General features: G+C 38.1%; 1 protein-coding gene across 4 annotated transcripts in view; it reads left to right on the top strand.

Moving 5' to 3' along the window:
* The window catches only part of EXOC4 (exocyst complex component 4), an 875,766-nt gene that overhangs the window by 72,405 nt on the left and 788,142 nt on the right, over window positions 1-15,219 (top strand). For 3 of the 4 annotated variants that reach the window (XM_081532917.1, XM_081532918.1, XM_081532920.1), the window contains one exon: window positions 5,955-5,991. In XM_081532917.1, coding sequence (XP_081389043.1) covers window positions 5,955-5,991 — 37 coding nt within the window. Of the gene's footprint in view, window positions 1-5,954; window positions 5,992-7,052; window positions 7,147-15,219 lie in introns of those variants that run through there. The other variant, XM_081532919.1, reaches the window with a different exon arrangement.

Genomic DNA, 15,219 nt, shown 5'->3' on the forward strand with positions numbered 1-15,219 from the left:
GACATCTTTGGGGGCAACATTTATAATAGTAGATGAACCATGTTAATGTGTACAATTTGGTGCCATTCAATAGATTCACAGGGTCTGTGGCACTCTTTAGGTCCAGAACATTGAAACGTTTTATATTTAAATTTTGGAGGAATCACCAGACTGTTGCAGCAAGCAGCTGCACCATTTTATATTCTCACAGGTTCCATTCTCACTAGGGTTCCATTCCCCCACACACCTGCCAATACTTCTTATTTTCCTGTTTTAAAAATTTTAAATTATATCCACCCCAGTGGTTGTGAAGTGGTATCTCACAGTGTCTTTGTTTGCATTTCCTTAATGACTAATTTTGTTGATCATCTTTTCCTGTGAGAGTTGGCCATTTGTATATCTCCTTTGGAAAAATGTCTATTCAGATACTTTGCTCATTAAAAACATTGGATTATTTGCCTTTTTGTTGCTGAGCAATAAAAGCTTTTTATATTTTCTGGATACTAAACTGTCAGATATATAGAATTTGCCAATATTTTTTTACCCTTCTGTAGCAGGTCATCTTTTCAGCCAAGAGTTTTTTGAGCCATTTATTGAAACAGGAAACACAGAAGAAGAAGCCAACAAGGATAAAAAGAAGGTAGGAAAAATAAGTTCAGTTGGTAGCGTTGATTGGAAATCTTCAGGGGACACCTAGCCAAAGGTACCTGGCTCATGTGGTGCCTGAAACATCCTATGCATTTGGTGTTTCTTGATTAATGGAATCTAGAGAGAAGCTGGTGGGCAGTTGCTGCCTTAGCTATAAATCTTCAGGCTGTATCCCACAGAAACAAAGGACACTCCACTTTCAACAAAGTTGTCCTTTATAATTGAAAATACTAGGACTTCCCTGGAGGTTCAGTGGTTAAGACTCCAAGCTTCCACTACAGGGGGCACAAGTTCTACCTTGCTTGGAGAACTAAGACTTTATATGCCCCATGGAGTGACCAAAATAATTAATTAAATAAAATATCAAAAATCAAATTAAATTTTAAAAATATTTTTGGTCAATTTCCTAAAACAGTCAGAAACTCAAATGCAACTTGAATTAAGCCACAATTCTGAATCAGACAACACAGGCTAAACCAGGTACAGAGAATACGAAAAACAAAATCAACCAGGGAGAGACATGGCCTACTGTGATCTACTTATACTCTTTTCCTTCAAACAGAAAACAACATGTGTATATCTTAATCTAAGCTTATATTTATGTAAGATTAATTTAAACCAAAGTAATTGAAAAAGCTGATATAAAATTCCAATCCTGTACAAATAAAATAGTTCCTTCTTTCATGCTGAAAGCATCATTGACTTTTGCCTTCAGTTTATAATCTATGTGCTCTGCCTTGATTTACTCAGCCATGCCTAAAGCACTTTTTTTATATCTTGGGTGAGCAGGCAATGTTGATGGGGGCATGAAATAGCTCCTTTTTCAGAGTTCTGCCCACATGGCTAATATTATGAGACACTCTTTTTTAAAATCCCTTGGATCTGTGCTGGGTGTCCTGCACAGACTCAGGTCTGGCATTATTATTATTTTTTTATGAATCTCAGGGAAATCATTCTGCTGCTGAGCTAGCCTCACTCACACATTTCATTTATCCGCCATAATAAGAATATCAATACCTTGGATTTATACAGAGCCTCTTATCCAAAGAGGTCAAAGCTTTTTAATTTAATTGGATGTTCCCGAGTCTTTAAGAGCCTCTGGGTATATTTACAAATGTAATAATGAGAAACAGTCTGCCCTGGTTTACAATATAATAGACAGCATAAAACAAGACCTGAGCATACACTGCTTCTCACCTTCACTGCACAAACATATCCGATGCCTGGTCATGGGGTTCAAGGTCCTTTCTGAGCAGATCTCCATGTATTTTTTGACCCATGACTCCATTTTTTCTCTATGAATTCTTTATTTTACTCAAATTAATCGTTTAACATAGGATGCATGTTTTCACTTTGTATTGTACCTTAACCTGTTCTACAAGGCCCTTCACCTCCTGCATAGGTGTTTTAGGTCTGTACTCTTTTGGGGGGGGCTGTGGGGGAGGTCAAGTTTACTTATAACCCACCTATTCCACGAAGACCACTGTAGGAACCTAGCCTTCCTTGCTTATTTCCCACTGAACCATCTGCAACATATATGCTCTTGTTCTTTGGGCATTAATGCTGTGGTTTAGTCATTTCCTCTTCTTTTCCTGTATAGCATGTCAGCCTCTCCACACAGAGAAGTCTATCGTCAATCCCTTGCTTGCATGTGTGTGCTCAGTCTTGTCCGACTCTTTGCGATCCCATGGACTGTAGCCCACCCGACTTCTCTGTCCATGAGATCTTTCAGGCAAGAATGCTGGAGTGGGTTGCCGTTTCCTCCTTTAGGGGGTCTTCCTAACCCAGGAATCTAACCTCAGGTTTTCTGCATCTCCTGTATTACAGGAGGATTCTTTACCATGCCATCAGATCACTTTGATGTTCATAGCCTTAGTTGGTCCAAGTAGCCTGGTGAGTGTGGGAATTTGTTGAAGGTTGAATGTTACAAACGAGCTGAACCACTGTGCCTTTCTGTAAATTTTTCCCCATTGTTAACAGTTTAGTGCAAGTTTAGAATTAGTTTAGAAGATCACCTAGGATAGAAGCAATGTGAAAGGGTATGGTTGTCACCTGAAGATGAGAAGTACAATGGTACAAAGTTTTCCTGTGAAAACAATGAATTGAATGAAGGTTTAATAGGGGTGTGTTGATTTAATTATCATGTAATTGCGTTTTCAGTGTGTGAGGAAAGTAGCCCATCATTTTTGATGCTTATCCAATTCTTGCTTTTTTTTTTTTTTAAGTTCTGCTTATAAAAGCAATGCCTATTCAGATAAAATTTGGAAAACACAGTAAAGTGTTAAAAATAATGAAAAAATTACCTTTTTTTTGCTCCTCAAAACAACTTTGTAATACCCAGTTCAGTTCAGTTCAGTTCAGTCACTCAGTCGTGTCCAACTCTTTGTGACCCCATGGACTGCAGCATGCCAGGCCTCCCTGTCCATCACCAACTCCCAGAGCTTACTCAAACTCATGTTCATTGAGTCGGTGATGCCATCCAACCACCTCACCCTCTGTCGTCCCCTTCTCCTCCTGCCTTCAATCTTTCTCAGCATCAGGGTCTTTTCAAATGAGTCAGTTCTTTGCATCAGGTGGCCAAAGTATTGGAGTTTCAGCTTCAGCATCAGTCCTTCCAATGAAGATTCAGGACTGATTTCCTTTTGGATGGACTGGTTGGATCTCCTTGCTGTCCAAGGGACTCTCAAGAGTCTTCTCCAACACCACAGTTCAAAAGCATCAATTCTTCGGCGCTCAGCCTTCTTTATAGTCCAACTCTCACATCCATACTTGACTACTGGAAAAACCATAGCCTTGACTAGACGGACCTTTGTTGGCAAAGTAATGTCTCTGCTTTTTAATATGCTGTCTAGGTTGGTCATAACTTTTCTTCCAAGGAGCAAGCGTCTTTTTATTTCATGGCTGCAATCACCATCTGCAGTGATTTTGGAGCCCCAAAAAATAAAGTCTGACACTGTTTCCACTGTTTCTCCATCTATTTGCCATGAAGTGATGGGATGGGATGCCATGATGTTCGTTTTCTGAATGTTGAGTTTTAAGCCAACATTTTCCACTCTCCTCTTTCACTTTCATCACGAGGCTCTTAAGTTCTTCACTTTCTGCCATAAGGGTGGTATCATCTGCATATTTGAGGTTATTGATATTTCTCCTGGCAATCTTGATTCCAGCTTGCGCTTCATCCAGCCCAGCGTTTCTCATGATGTACCCTGCATATAAATTAAATAAGCACGGTGACAATATACAGCCTTGACATACTCCTTTTCCTATTTGGAACCAGTCTGTTGTTCCATGTCCAGTTCTAACTGTTGCTTCCTGACCTGCATACAGATTTCTCAAGAGGCAGGTCAGGTGATCTGGTATTCCCATCTCTTTCAGAATTTTCCACAGTTTATTGTGATCTACACAGTCAAAGGCTTTGGCATAGTCAATAAAGCAGAAATAGATGTTTTTCTGGAACTCTCTTGCTTTTTCAATGATCCAGCAGATATTGGCAATTTGATCTCTGGTTCCTCTGCCTTTTCTAAATCCAGCTTGAACATCTGGAAGTTCATGGTTCATGTACTATTTACATAGTGCTGGTCATGTATATGTCACAGTCTTACTATAATTGTCTAAAGGAAGTTCTATCAACATATGCTTTATAGATAAGGAAACTGAGGCCCAGAAAGATTAAGTAACTCACCTAAGACAGTCTGCTTCTCTGGTGGTGCAGTAGTAAAGAATCTTCCTGCCAATGCAGGAGACACTGGAGAGCCCGGTTTGATCCCTGGTTTGGGGAGATCCCCTGGAGGAGGAAATGACAACTCACTCCAACATGCTTTCCTGGAAAATCCCATGGACAGAGGAGCATGGTGCACTACAGTTCATGGGGTTGCAAAGAGTTGGAGACGACTGAGCATGCACACACTAAGATAATCGAACAAGCAGGTGAAAGGCTGGGAGTGAATCACAAGGAATCCTATGTCTATGAAGCAGTCCTTCTCCATTCCCACCTCCTCTCAACCCCTGCGAATCACGCATCTGCTTTCTGTTGTATGAATTCCTCTAATCTAGGTTGTTTTTTTTTTTCATAAATGGAATCATATACTATGGAGCCTTTTGCATCTGGCTTCTTTCACTTAGTATAATGTTTTCAAGTTTCATTAATGATGTAGCATGCATTAGTATTTCATTTCCATTTATGGTTGAATAATATTCCATTGGATGTTGATATGTCACATTTTGTTGTTACATCACATTTTGTTGATACTTCAATCATACCCCATATCATGCCATAGTTTTTTCAAGATTCTTCTTGGCTATTTGAGGTTCCTTGCAATACATGTAAATCCCTTGTGCTCAAATTTTCAGATCAGGTTTTCCAATGGTGCAAAAAGACTATTGGAATTCTCATAAGGATTGCACTGAATTTGTAGATAGCTTTAGGGAGTATTGACATATTCATGATATTAATTCTTCTAACCCATGCTCACAGGATGTCTTTCCATTTATTTACATCTTGTTTAATTTCTTTCAGCAAAGTTTTGTAGTTTTCAGTGTTTAAGTCTTTCATTTCCTTGGTTAAATTTATTCTTAAACTTTTATCCTTTTTGATGCTATTGTAAAGGAATTGTTTTGTTAATTTCCTTTTTGGATTTTTCATAGCTAGTGTCTAAAAATATTACTGATATTTTTGTTTTGATATTGCCTCCTGCAACCTTGCTGAATTAATTTATTAGCTCTAATAGTTTTTAAAAAACTCTTTAGTATTTCCATATGTCAACCACCTTGTCTACATATAGAGATGGTTTTACTTCTTCCTTTCTAATTTGAATGCCTTTTATTTTTTACTTGTCTAATTGTTTTGGCTAGACTTTTCAGTACTTAACTGAATAGAAGTGGCAAAGGGGGCATCTTTGTCCTGTACCTGATCATAGTTTTTGACCACTGAGTGTTAGCTGTGTGTTTTTAATAAACAACCTTTATCATATTGAATAAATTTCCTTCTACTTCCAGTTTTATGAGTATTTCATCATGAAAAGGTTGTTCGATTCTGTCTAAAGCTTTTTCTGTATGAATTGAGGTGATCCTGTTTTTTTTCTTCTTACTGCCTACATCTTAGCCATTAGGCTCAATTACCCCTTTTCACACACATGTATTCTTTAATTTTATAACCTGCTTTTTGCAAGTACATCACGAACATCTTTTCTTCATTAAAAACCACTAAAATTATGATTTCCAGTGGCTACATGTTATATTCTTGTGTGGATGTTCTATAATTTATTTACTACTTCTGTGCTGTTTAAAAAATTTTAACTTTTTTTTTTCCTGTATCTCTATTTCTCTAGAATCAGAATCCCTAGAACTGGAATTATTGAGCCAAAGGTAAGGAACACTTTTAAAAAATATGTGTGTGTGTGTGTGTGTATCTGCAAATTATTTTATAGAATCAATATGAACCCCTGCCAGCTGATACCTGCCTAATCAAAGTAGTGGAGGTGCTCTGTGCTTGCGGTTTCACAGCTCCAGGACCTCTCTGTCTGCTTTCTATTCATCTTCTGAAGTTCTTTCATCTTTACTGCTACTAAGCAGATCACTCACTACCTTCCCTCCTCAATTTATGCACTTTGCATTCTTACGGTAATCTTGTTCTGTTCATTTCATCTACTGAATTTATGACTAAGTCAGTTGAGCCAGATGCAGGACATATGCAAACTTACCAGTAAAAATGTTAATAAAGCACAATTGTGCATTATTGCCAACTATATTTTATTTAGCTTGAGAAGAAAAGGAATCTGCAAGCTGGTCAATTTTCCTTCTCGGTTTTTCTGTTTTCTTTATCAATATCCATTTGTGTGTTACTCCTTGCATGTTTTTTAGAATTGTCCGGAAATAACAAAATAAGCTGAATTCACACATTAATGCATAAGCATTTAGTTTTAGATAATACTGAAGAAAAGAATTTCTGTATCTATCCATTTTCGCATTTTATTGGATTTTTTAAAACCTACTTGTGTTTAAAGTAAAAACTTTGTCATACAGACATCAAGCACAGACCCTACTGAAATACACACCCCATGTACGCACTTTGGCGTCGTCAGATAAATATGATTTAAAAACTAATAAAATTCTAAAAACAATAAAACTGGGAGAGAAACTCAAGATCAGAATAAATACAACTGAAGATATAAGAAGATTTCACCAAATCGCAACTGGATTAGTTTTCCTGCGCGCATTGGAACCGCAGAAGGAAACTACAATTCCCAGAGTGCTTAGAGCGCGCGTTGGCCCTGAAACTTACTTCCTAAGTCCCGCCTCCTCTCTTCAGCGATTGGGTTATCCAGTTCCGTGGCTTTGGTCTTCCTTTCTCCCATTGGTGCACTCTACAGAGAGGTCAATTACGGAGTTTACACTTGGCTCCTTCCAGCCCACCCGCTCTCCCCCTTGCACCAAGATGGCGGCAGAAGGAGCTGGTGGGAAATACAGAAGCACAGTCAGCAAAAGCAAAGACCCCTCGGGGCTGCTCATCTCTGTGATCAGGTGAGGGAGGCAGGGGCAGGGGACAGGGGGCAGCGGCTCGATTTCCGCTTTGGAAGGGAGAAGGGTTAGCTGGGTTCCACCCTGCCGACCCCTCCCTTTCCTCCTTGCCTCCCCCCAGCCCCTCCCAAGGGCCCCCGCAGTTCTCACTTTTTCTCTGGGGTTGGGCCAGAGGGAGGAGCCTGGCCTCTCAGTGTTTTTCTAATTTAGTGCCAGAGCTTTCCACTAGGGTCCCCGGGCCCTTAAAGCACGCTATTTGGGGTTTGGTAGAGAAAGCCAGGTGTTTTCACTTATTCATACATGTATTGATTGATTGTCTTCAGCATCGCTTACTGTGGAAGGCACCTTGTTCCCTGGACTTCTGGGTGTCAGGCCCTGGTGTCCGGAGACCTCTGTCACGAATTGCAGATTTTGTTTTCACACGTTGAACACCTCCAACCACCTGTGAATGGCTCAGCCTCAAATACGATAGCCTGTCGTGAGCTGGTTAGAAGAGTTGTGGATTTGAAGGCACATATCCGTGCTGAGTTTTGTTCTGCCTTCGTATTCCGATCTAGTCTTTAAAAAGCAAAACAAATTTCAAGTTATCGTCTATGCATATCATTTTCCCAGATTGTATATGGTGGGAGTAGAAGTGGTCGAGCTTCTAGCGACCATTTTTTCTTAAAGTAAATTTAATAGGAAGAGTGGAGAATTCATTCAAATCCTGCTAAGGATGATTCAGGGAGTGGCTAAAAGCAAGCTGAACAAAATGTATTATGACACGTTATGCTGTTAGCATGTGAATTTCAATCCATGTATTTTTCATAAAATGAAACATCTCCCTCCCCCTTTCCCCCACCTATGCTAAACTTTTGGTTGAGTTTTGGAGGGCTCCTGATAACTTTTTGAAAACCCAGGCTCAACAGTATCTGGTAGTTAGTGAGCATTTGAATGAACGAACAGATGTAACTTTTAAAACAGCCCACCTGCTCATGGACTGATAAAAACCCATCTCATGGGTATTTAGGCTTCTCTAAAAGTACGATTGTGACATGTGAAATCATCATTACTTAATTTTCTTTAGGATTAAGAGGATAATTCTTCTTTGTGTGGAAATATGTAATATACTTGGTACGTCTTACAGAGGAAATGCAGTTTTCTTGTGGACCCAGTCTTGCCAAGACAAAACCCAAGTAGTGTAAATGTTTATCATGATACTAAAACTCCAAGTAGAATATTTTTAGTTTCCCAGCTTCATTCCTGTGGAGTTATAATACATGAATTTATTTGGGTTCCTTTTTGAACTTGTTTACTGATTTATTTATTTTTGCTTTATAGTCAACATTCATTTAAACAGTACGAGTTTAGTGTCAGTGTGTTGTACAGAGCCTGGCACTTACTATGTAGTTAGTAAATATTTGTTGAATGAATGAGTGAATGCCCCAAGTTTTGCAAAGATGAATCTGACATGATGGTACCCTTGAGAATATAGACTACTTGAGGGATAAAATATGTAAGTAACAATGTGACGTAAGACTAGAAGAGACAGATGAAATGTGCTGGAAATCTAGGAGAAGAAGCAGTTATTTTCAACAAAAGTGGAGTGGGGATTAGGGAAGATAGCAGTATATACAAATGTACCTTCTCAGTTATGTATTTATGATTTTGTAGTCTTTGCTCATTTCTTGTATTTTGTATATCAGTTTTCTTAAAGGTCGTTTAAGTTTACCCAAAATGTCCTATATTTGAAAAAAAACCTTTATATCAAGCTAAAGCTTTTTTTTTTTTTTTTTTTTACTGATACCGATTGGAAACATATGTTGCCTTTGGTTGACTATGCCTATATGTTCTTCAGGGGGAATCTCCTGCTGGGTGTTATGGAATATGATTTGGTGGTTGTCCATGTGTCTCTTATTTCCATCTCTGTTACCTTCACATTACCACCATGATTTGGAGCTGGACATTTTTTACTCTGACTTCTGTTGTATATTGTTAACTCATTTTTCTTCCCTATCTTTGGCCACCTCAGACCACTTGAATAACATTTTTACGTGATTGTAATTTGTTACCAGCATGCTATATTGGAGTGTCCAGATCTAGCATCCTGGGCAAGTTTAGTAAGGATTGGGGTTCATGGTTACATAGGACCTTGTTTAAGACTGGATGTTATTGATGTCAGAGTATTTCAACATTTCTCTGACTCACAGGAAAATTTTGGTGTTGGAGCGAAAATTTGAGTGTTGCTGATTCCTTGTTTCCTCTCTGATGTGCTCTGAAACAGCCAGTGGTTTCCGATTCATAAATAATAGCAGCGAATGAGAGGAAAATGGTAGTTTTACTTTGGTATTTGGGATGGGGGAGTTTCGGGGGCGTGCTTGAGGGAAGAATGCAAAGAGGAAAGTAGTTGCTAAGAGAGTAGCTCTTAAAAGTTCTGATCACAAGGAAAAATTTGTGGTGATGGATGCTAACTTATTGGGATAATCATTTTGCAATATACGTATATCTCAAATCATTATGTTGTGTACCTTAAATAATTACAGTGTTGTATGTCAAATATATCTCAATAAAATGGAAATAAAAAGAATGGAGAATTCTTATCTCTTGTTAGTAGATTATTCTGTGACTCTGAAGTTGCTGCTTTGTCTGTCTGTTCAATTTGTATTCTTCCGCTTACTCTTCTTGCAACATTGTATTCATGATTGTGAATTCCTCACATGAAACTTTGATTACCTCCTCTTATCCTTAACCTCTTTTCAAATTCTCTCTCAAAGACTGTAGCTTTCCTGGTTGCTTTGGCAACAAGTCTCAAAAAGGAAAACCATTTTAGACTCATGTTTATAAAATCTGAACATCCCTGAAGATGTCTCTGGTATGTGCCTGTTCTCTTCCAGGCTTCCTTGGACCTGTCAGTTTGTCATGAAATGAATGACTTGTGAGTGATAGAGTCCATTGTCCTTTGAAGAGTTTGATTAGTTTAGCTTTATCTTTTTCTATCAATGAGCAGTTGTTTTCCTTTTTTGAATAGTGAATGTTAAAAATTCTCCTTCAGTTCTCCTGCTCTGATATGTAAAAAGTGTCATTTCTGTACTCCATTATGTATTAACATTCACATAGCACTTTATATTCTTGTACTATTCCTATTAGTTGGAACACCATTTATTGTTAGAAGCATCTTTTAACTGGAAAAAGACTGTAGGTGGATGAGGGTTTGACCTGAGGACAATGTCGGAGTAGACATGGGGAATACCCAAGCCTCATCACTATTTGCAGCCATGGTACCCAGTAATTAAATGGTGACTATTTTGCTAGTGTGATAGTGCATCACTTTAAGGCATTTAAAAGTCAAAATAATGTAAAAAAATATAGTGTAATGGAGGGGTTACATTTGGTGGGTGGGTTATTTAAGTACTTTGAGACTTATAAGTGAAATTCTTAACCATTTACAAAATACTGAATAAAACCATTTCAGGACAGCCGGATGATTCAGAGAGTAGACTCTGGGATTTAACAAAAGAGGTTGTTCTTTCGTAAGGCAGGGCTTTGATGAGGAGACATAGTGTTTAGGATTGATTTTGGAAGGTGCTGTTAACCACAGCTTTTGGTTTTAAGTCTTGCCCCTGACCCTTGAAAATGAAACTAATCGGGTGGACAGAGACCTGATTACCTGCTGATGTACAGTTTGGACAGTTTTATGGACACAGACAGACACAGCATTTCCTACTTTTCTATTGATCTTTTCCCCCCTAACCTTTTGCTTAGTGTGAAGTTGGGGCAGGCAGACTTTCTAAATGGGAAACAAGCAAGATGGCATTTTGGAGATGCTATTTTATTTTTGTGAGGTCTTGTCAGATTTTTAATTGGGAAATGTGTCTACCACTTACTGTTAGGTGATTTACTTCCCAATTAAATGTTGATTCTCTTCTCTTTATAAGTTGGCCTTTAATAGCAGCTTAATTGGGAAGACAAACTTCAGCTGTGACTGGAGGAGACCTCCTTGAACCCTCAAAGCAGAGCTTTTGTGGACAGACACTGCTTACAGATGGCCAGGAGGTCTGAAGGCAGTAAAAGGAGCACATTGTCATCAACTTTTATGTCTTCACAGAAGTTGGAATTTCAGAAACTTAGAAAATCCTTTATTGTAGACACCTGTTAAAGCCCCTTCCTCTTCAGAGTATTTTGGTCAACCCGGTATTTAATTCAAAGTACACTTTGTTGCACAGGAGTCCACGTTTTGGTTAGAGCTTTGAACAAACAGCTTTGAGGTCCATAACACAAATTGTGGCAGGAAAGGTCATTGTTTGGAGCAGAGTCCTGGAGATTGTTGGTTTCCCTTGTGGCTCAGCTTTAAAGAATCCAGTGCAATGCGGGAGACCTGAGTTCGATCCCTGGGTTGGGAAGATCTCCTGGAGGAGGGCTTGGCAACCCACTCCAGAATTCTTGCCTGGAGAATCCTATGGACAGAGGAGCCTGGCGGGCCACAGTCCATTTGATCACAAGAGTCAGACACGTCTGAGTAACTAAACCACCACCACCACCCTTCTTCCCTAACCTCCTCTCCCATCCAGGCTGTTTAATGTTGGGTGATATGATCAGCAGAAGTTTTTCATCTTAGTAAAATCCAGCTGTCACTTGTTTCTTTTATGGATCGTGTCTTTGATGTAGCTAAAAAGTCATTGCTGTACCCAAGGTCATCTCAGTTTTCTCCTTTGCTAACTTCTAGGTGTTTGATATTTAGATCTCATATTCATTTTGAGTTAATTTTTGTGAAAGCTACAAGATCTCTGTCTAGAATGATTTTTGTGGTGAATGCTCAGTTCTCACACCATTTGTTGAAAAGATTATCTTTTCTCCATTGTTGTATATATGTGAGGTCTTCACCAACATTCTGTGCTTTTTGTTCTCTTTTTATGCATGCTTGTCATTGCAACTTTTCCCATTTTCTTTTATAAAAATTGTATCACACAAACTTGTTAAAAAAAAAATCGTCAAGAGAAACATTGTCTAAAAATCCCGTTTCCCAAAATTCTGTTTTTGTTTTTAAGGTTTTCATGTAGATCCTGTCCAGGTACATACAGAGGCTTAATAGTTGTAGTTATAACAAAGCTAACATATTTTTAGCATAACAAAATTGTATAAATATTATATCTTTGTAATTGTATAAATATTTTTTAACTGAGGGAATTTAAAAATATAGAAAATGATAGAGAAATATAAATTACTCATATTCTCTTCACCTAGAAATAACCATTGTTAATAACTTTTCTTTAAGCTTTAAAAAATCATCGCATTGTTATAAAAATGGTACATACTCATTGTAAAGTAATCAAACAATGGAAATGCAGAAAACTGCAAATGAAAGTAAAAAAATATTATTCCAAACTTTGTTTTCCTTAAGTTACCATCACTAGTATTAGCTGAACCTAATTTTAGATTAGGCTCTGTCTCTCCCTTTCTCTGTGTGTGTATCTCTCTGTATGAAATGTTGGATGGATAGATAGAAATAGTAAAAAAAAAAAAAGAATATATCATACTCTATGTTACACTTATAACTTTATGGTCTCCATTTTTAGGGTATACATACATATAGTAAATTGCACACATATTAAGTATATGACAACGAGTTTTTGCTTTTGTAACCACTACCCATGTCAAGATAGACAACACTTCCAGCATCCTTGTTAATTTTTTTCCAGTTCAGTTTTTTTGTAAGGATATCTTGTTGTTCCCAACACCACTTGTTTAAAAGACTATTCTTTTCCCCCTAAATTTCTTTTGTACCTTTATCAAAAATTGGGTGGCCCATGTGGATCTATTTTTTGACTCTCTAGTCTGTTTATCTTAATGACAATGCTACACAGTCTTGGATTTCTGCCTTTATAAGTCTTGGAGACAGATAACATAAGCTTTCCAACTCTCTTCTACTTTTTCAGAGTTAATTTTGGCTCTTCTAGGTCCTTTGCATTTCCATGTCCGTTTTAGAATTGGCCAGTCAGTTTCCAAAACAAACCCACTGGGATTTTGGTTAGGATTGCATTGAATGTCCTGATTAATATGGGAGAATTGACATCTCAACAATATGTCTTCTGATCCATAAACAGTATTATCTCTCTTCACTCAATTCCTCTCAGCAGTTTCTTTGTAGATTTCAAGTGTAAGGCCGCGTGTTGTCTGTCAGATTTACCTCTAAGTAGTTTAAGACACTTCCTGTTGTCCCACAGCTCCCTGAATACTGATGCTGTCTTTCTCTCTTTTTATTTTTTGGTCTTTTTTTTTCTAGGTGGGTTTCTTTTATTTTGGATATGGTTTCTGTTGCTGTGTGTTAAACTTCATTAATCTTTTCTGCAATTCCCATTCTGCTGTTAATTCCATGTAATGTAATTTTTATTAGATTGTGGTTTTGCTCTTTCAGAGATTTAACGTGAGTCTTTAAAAAACATGTTCAGTCTTTCCTGTAGTTTCTTGAACATATGGAATACAGGTAACTCTTTAAGTGTTCTTGTTTACTAATTTTATCATGTCATCATTTTGGGGTTTGTTTCAGTTGATTAATCTCCCCTCCCCCCATATGCCTTGTACGTCTTGGATGTGCGACTTTGTGATTTTTACCTTGTTGGGTACTCATGTTGGATATTTTTGTTTTCTGATAAATATTCTTGAGCGTTGTTTTCTGGGATGTGGTTAACTTACTCAGAAACAGTGTAGCCCTTTGAGGTCCTGTTTTAAATTTTGCTAATTGGCTTCCCCCTTGGTTCAGCAGTAAAGAATCTGCCTGCAATGCAGGAGCCAGGGGTTCAATCCCTGGGTCGGGAAGATCCCCTAGAGAAGGAAATGGCAGCCCACTCCAGTATTCTTGCCTGGGAAATCCCATGGACCAAGAAGCCTGGCGGACTCCAGTCCATGGGGTTGCAAGAGTCAAATGCAACTTAGTGAGTAAACAACAATCAGGAGCCAAGCAGCGTTTAGTTTAGGGCAATTTTATCTCAGACTGTGGCAGAATCCTTCTTAGTACTCCACCTAGTGCTCTGTGATAGTGAGATTTTTCACTCTGGCTGTGTGTGATTTCAGATCATTGTTCTCGCAAGTGCTTTCAGGTGGTTCTTATTGTGGCCTTGAGTAGTTTTCTACCACGCATGCTTGGGGGAAGACTCTAGAAAGCTTCTCCACAGATCTCCAGGGTGCTCTGGTTAGCTCTCTCTTCTCCAGGACTCTGCTCAGCAAACTCCAGCAGCTTTCATGTCCAAGGTTTTGAAATCTTTTGTTTGTTGTTTCAGATGGGAGGATAAATCCGTTTCCTATGATTTCATCGAGTCCCAGAGCAGAAGTCTATCAGTGCTTCATATTTAAAAAAAAAATTTCCAAAGGCTAATTTTCCTGGCTCCAAATTTTGGGTTGCCTGTGCTCAGAGACGAAGCATAAGATGCTCTAAAAAAAGTTATGGCCTGAAAGTGAACTAGGTACCTCAGCACTGATGGTCTTTCTGATTTTGCAGTATTTTTTGGAGTATTTAGTTAAACGTTAACTTCATATAGTTCTTTTTCAGGAGCTTTTCCTTCAGAACTCTTAGAAATGCCTTGGAACTAGTTTGTATCTGTTTATATATTTATTTTTTAAAATATAGTTTTTTTATTTGATGCCTGTGATAGTATTGTTTGTTAACCTGAGGTCTAGTGTGACTAGTAAATGGATTTTCTTTGGACGGCATAGTACTTAGAATGTTTCTGTTGGTTGTTTTTTTGTTTGCATTGGGGTGTTTCAGCTTGTGCTGGCGTTTTTCAGTTTGCAGTGGTGAGCTCTGCTCCCTCTGGTCTTATACTCTGCTGCTCCTTACATTTTTGTTAATGGCTTTTTAGCTTTGGAATGAGTTATGACCTTGGTCTTTATGTTAGCCAGTCCTTTGTGTTTTTCACCTTGAAAAACCAGGAAGTTATAAGGGAAAATTGCACATCATTTGACATGGTAAGAAATGTATTTCTTAGGAGATAACCTTAGAAACTTTGAACCTTTAATGACTTTTACTTTTAAAAATTTTTATAAAGCCCTTTCAAAAAATACAGTGGCATGTAATTCAGGTGTTTTTCCATTGGAAACTTGCTT

Source organism: Giraffa tippelskirchi, chromosome 10 (assembly GCF_054371585.1).
Source record: "Giraffa tippelskirchi isolate mGirTip1 chromosome 10, T2T-mGirTip1v1.2.pri, whole genome shotgun sequence".
In the NCBI taxonomy this organism is placed as follows: domain Eukaryota; kingdom Metazoa; phylum Chordata; class Mammalia; order Artiodactyla; family Giraffidae; genus Giraffa; species Giraffa tippelskirchi.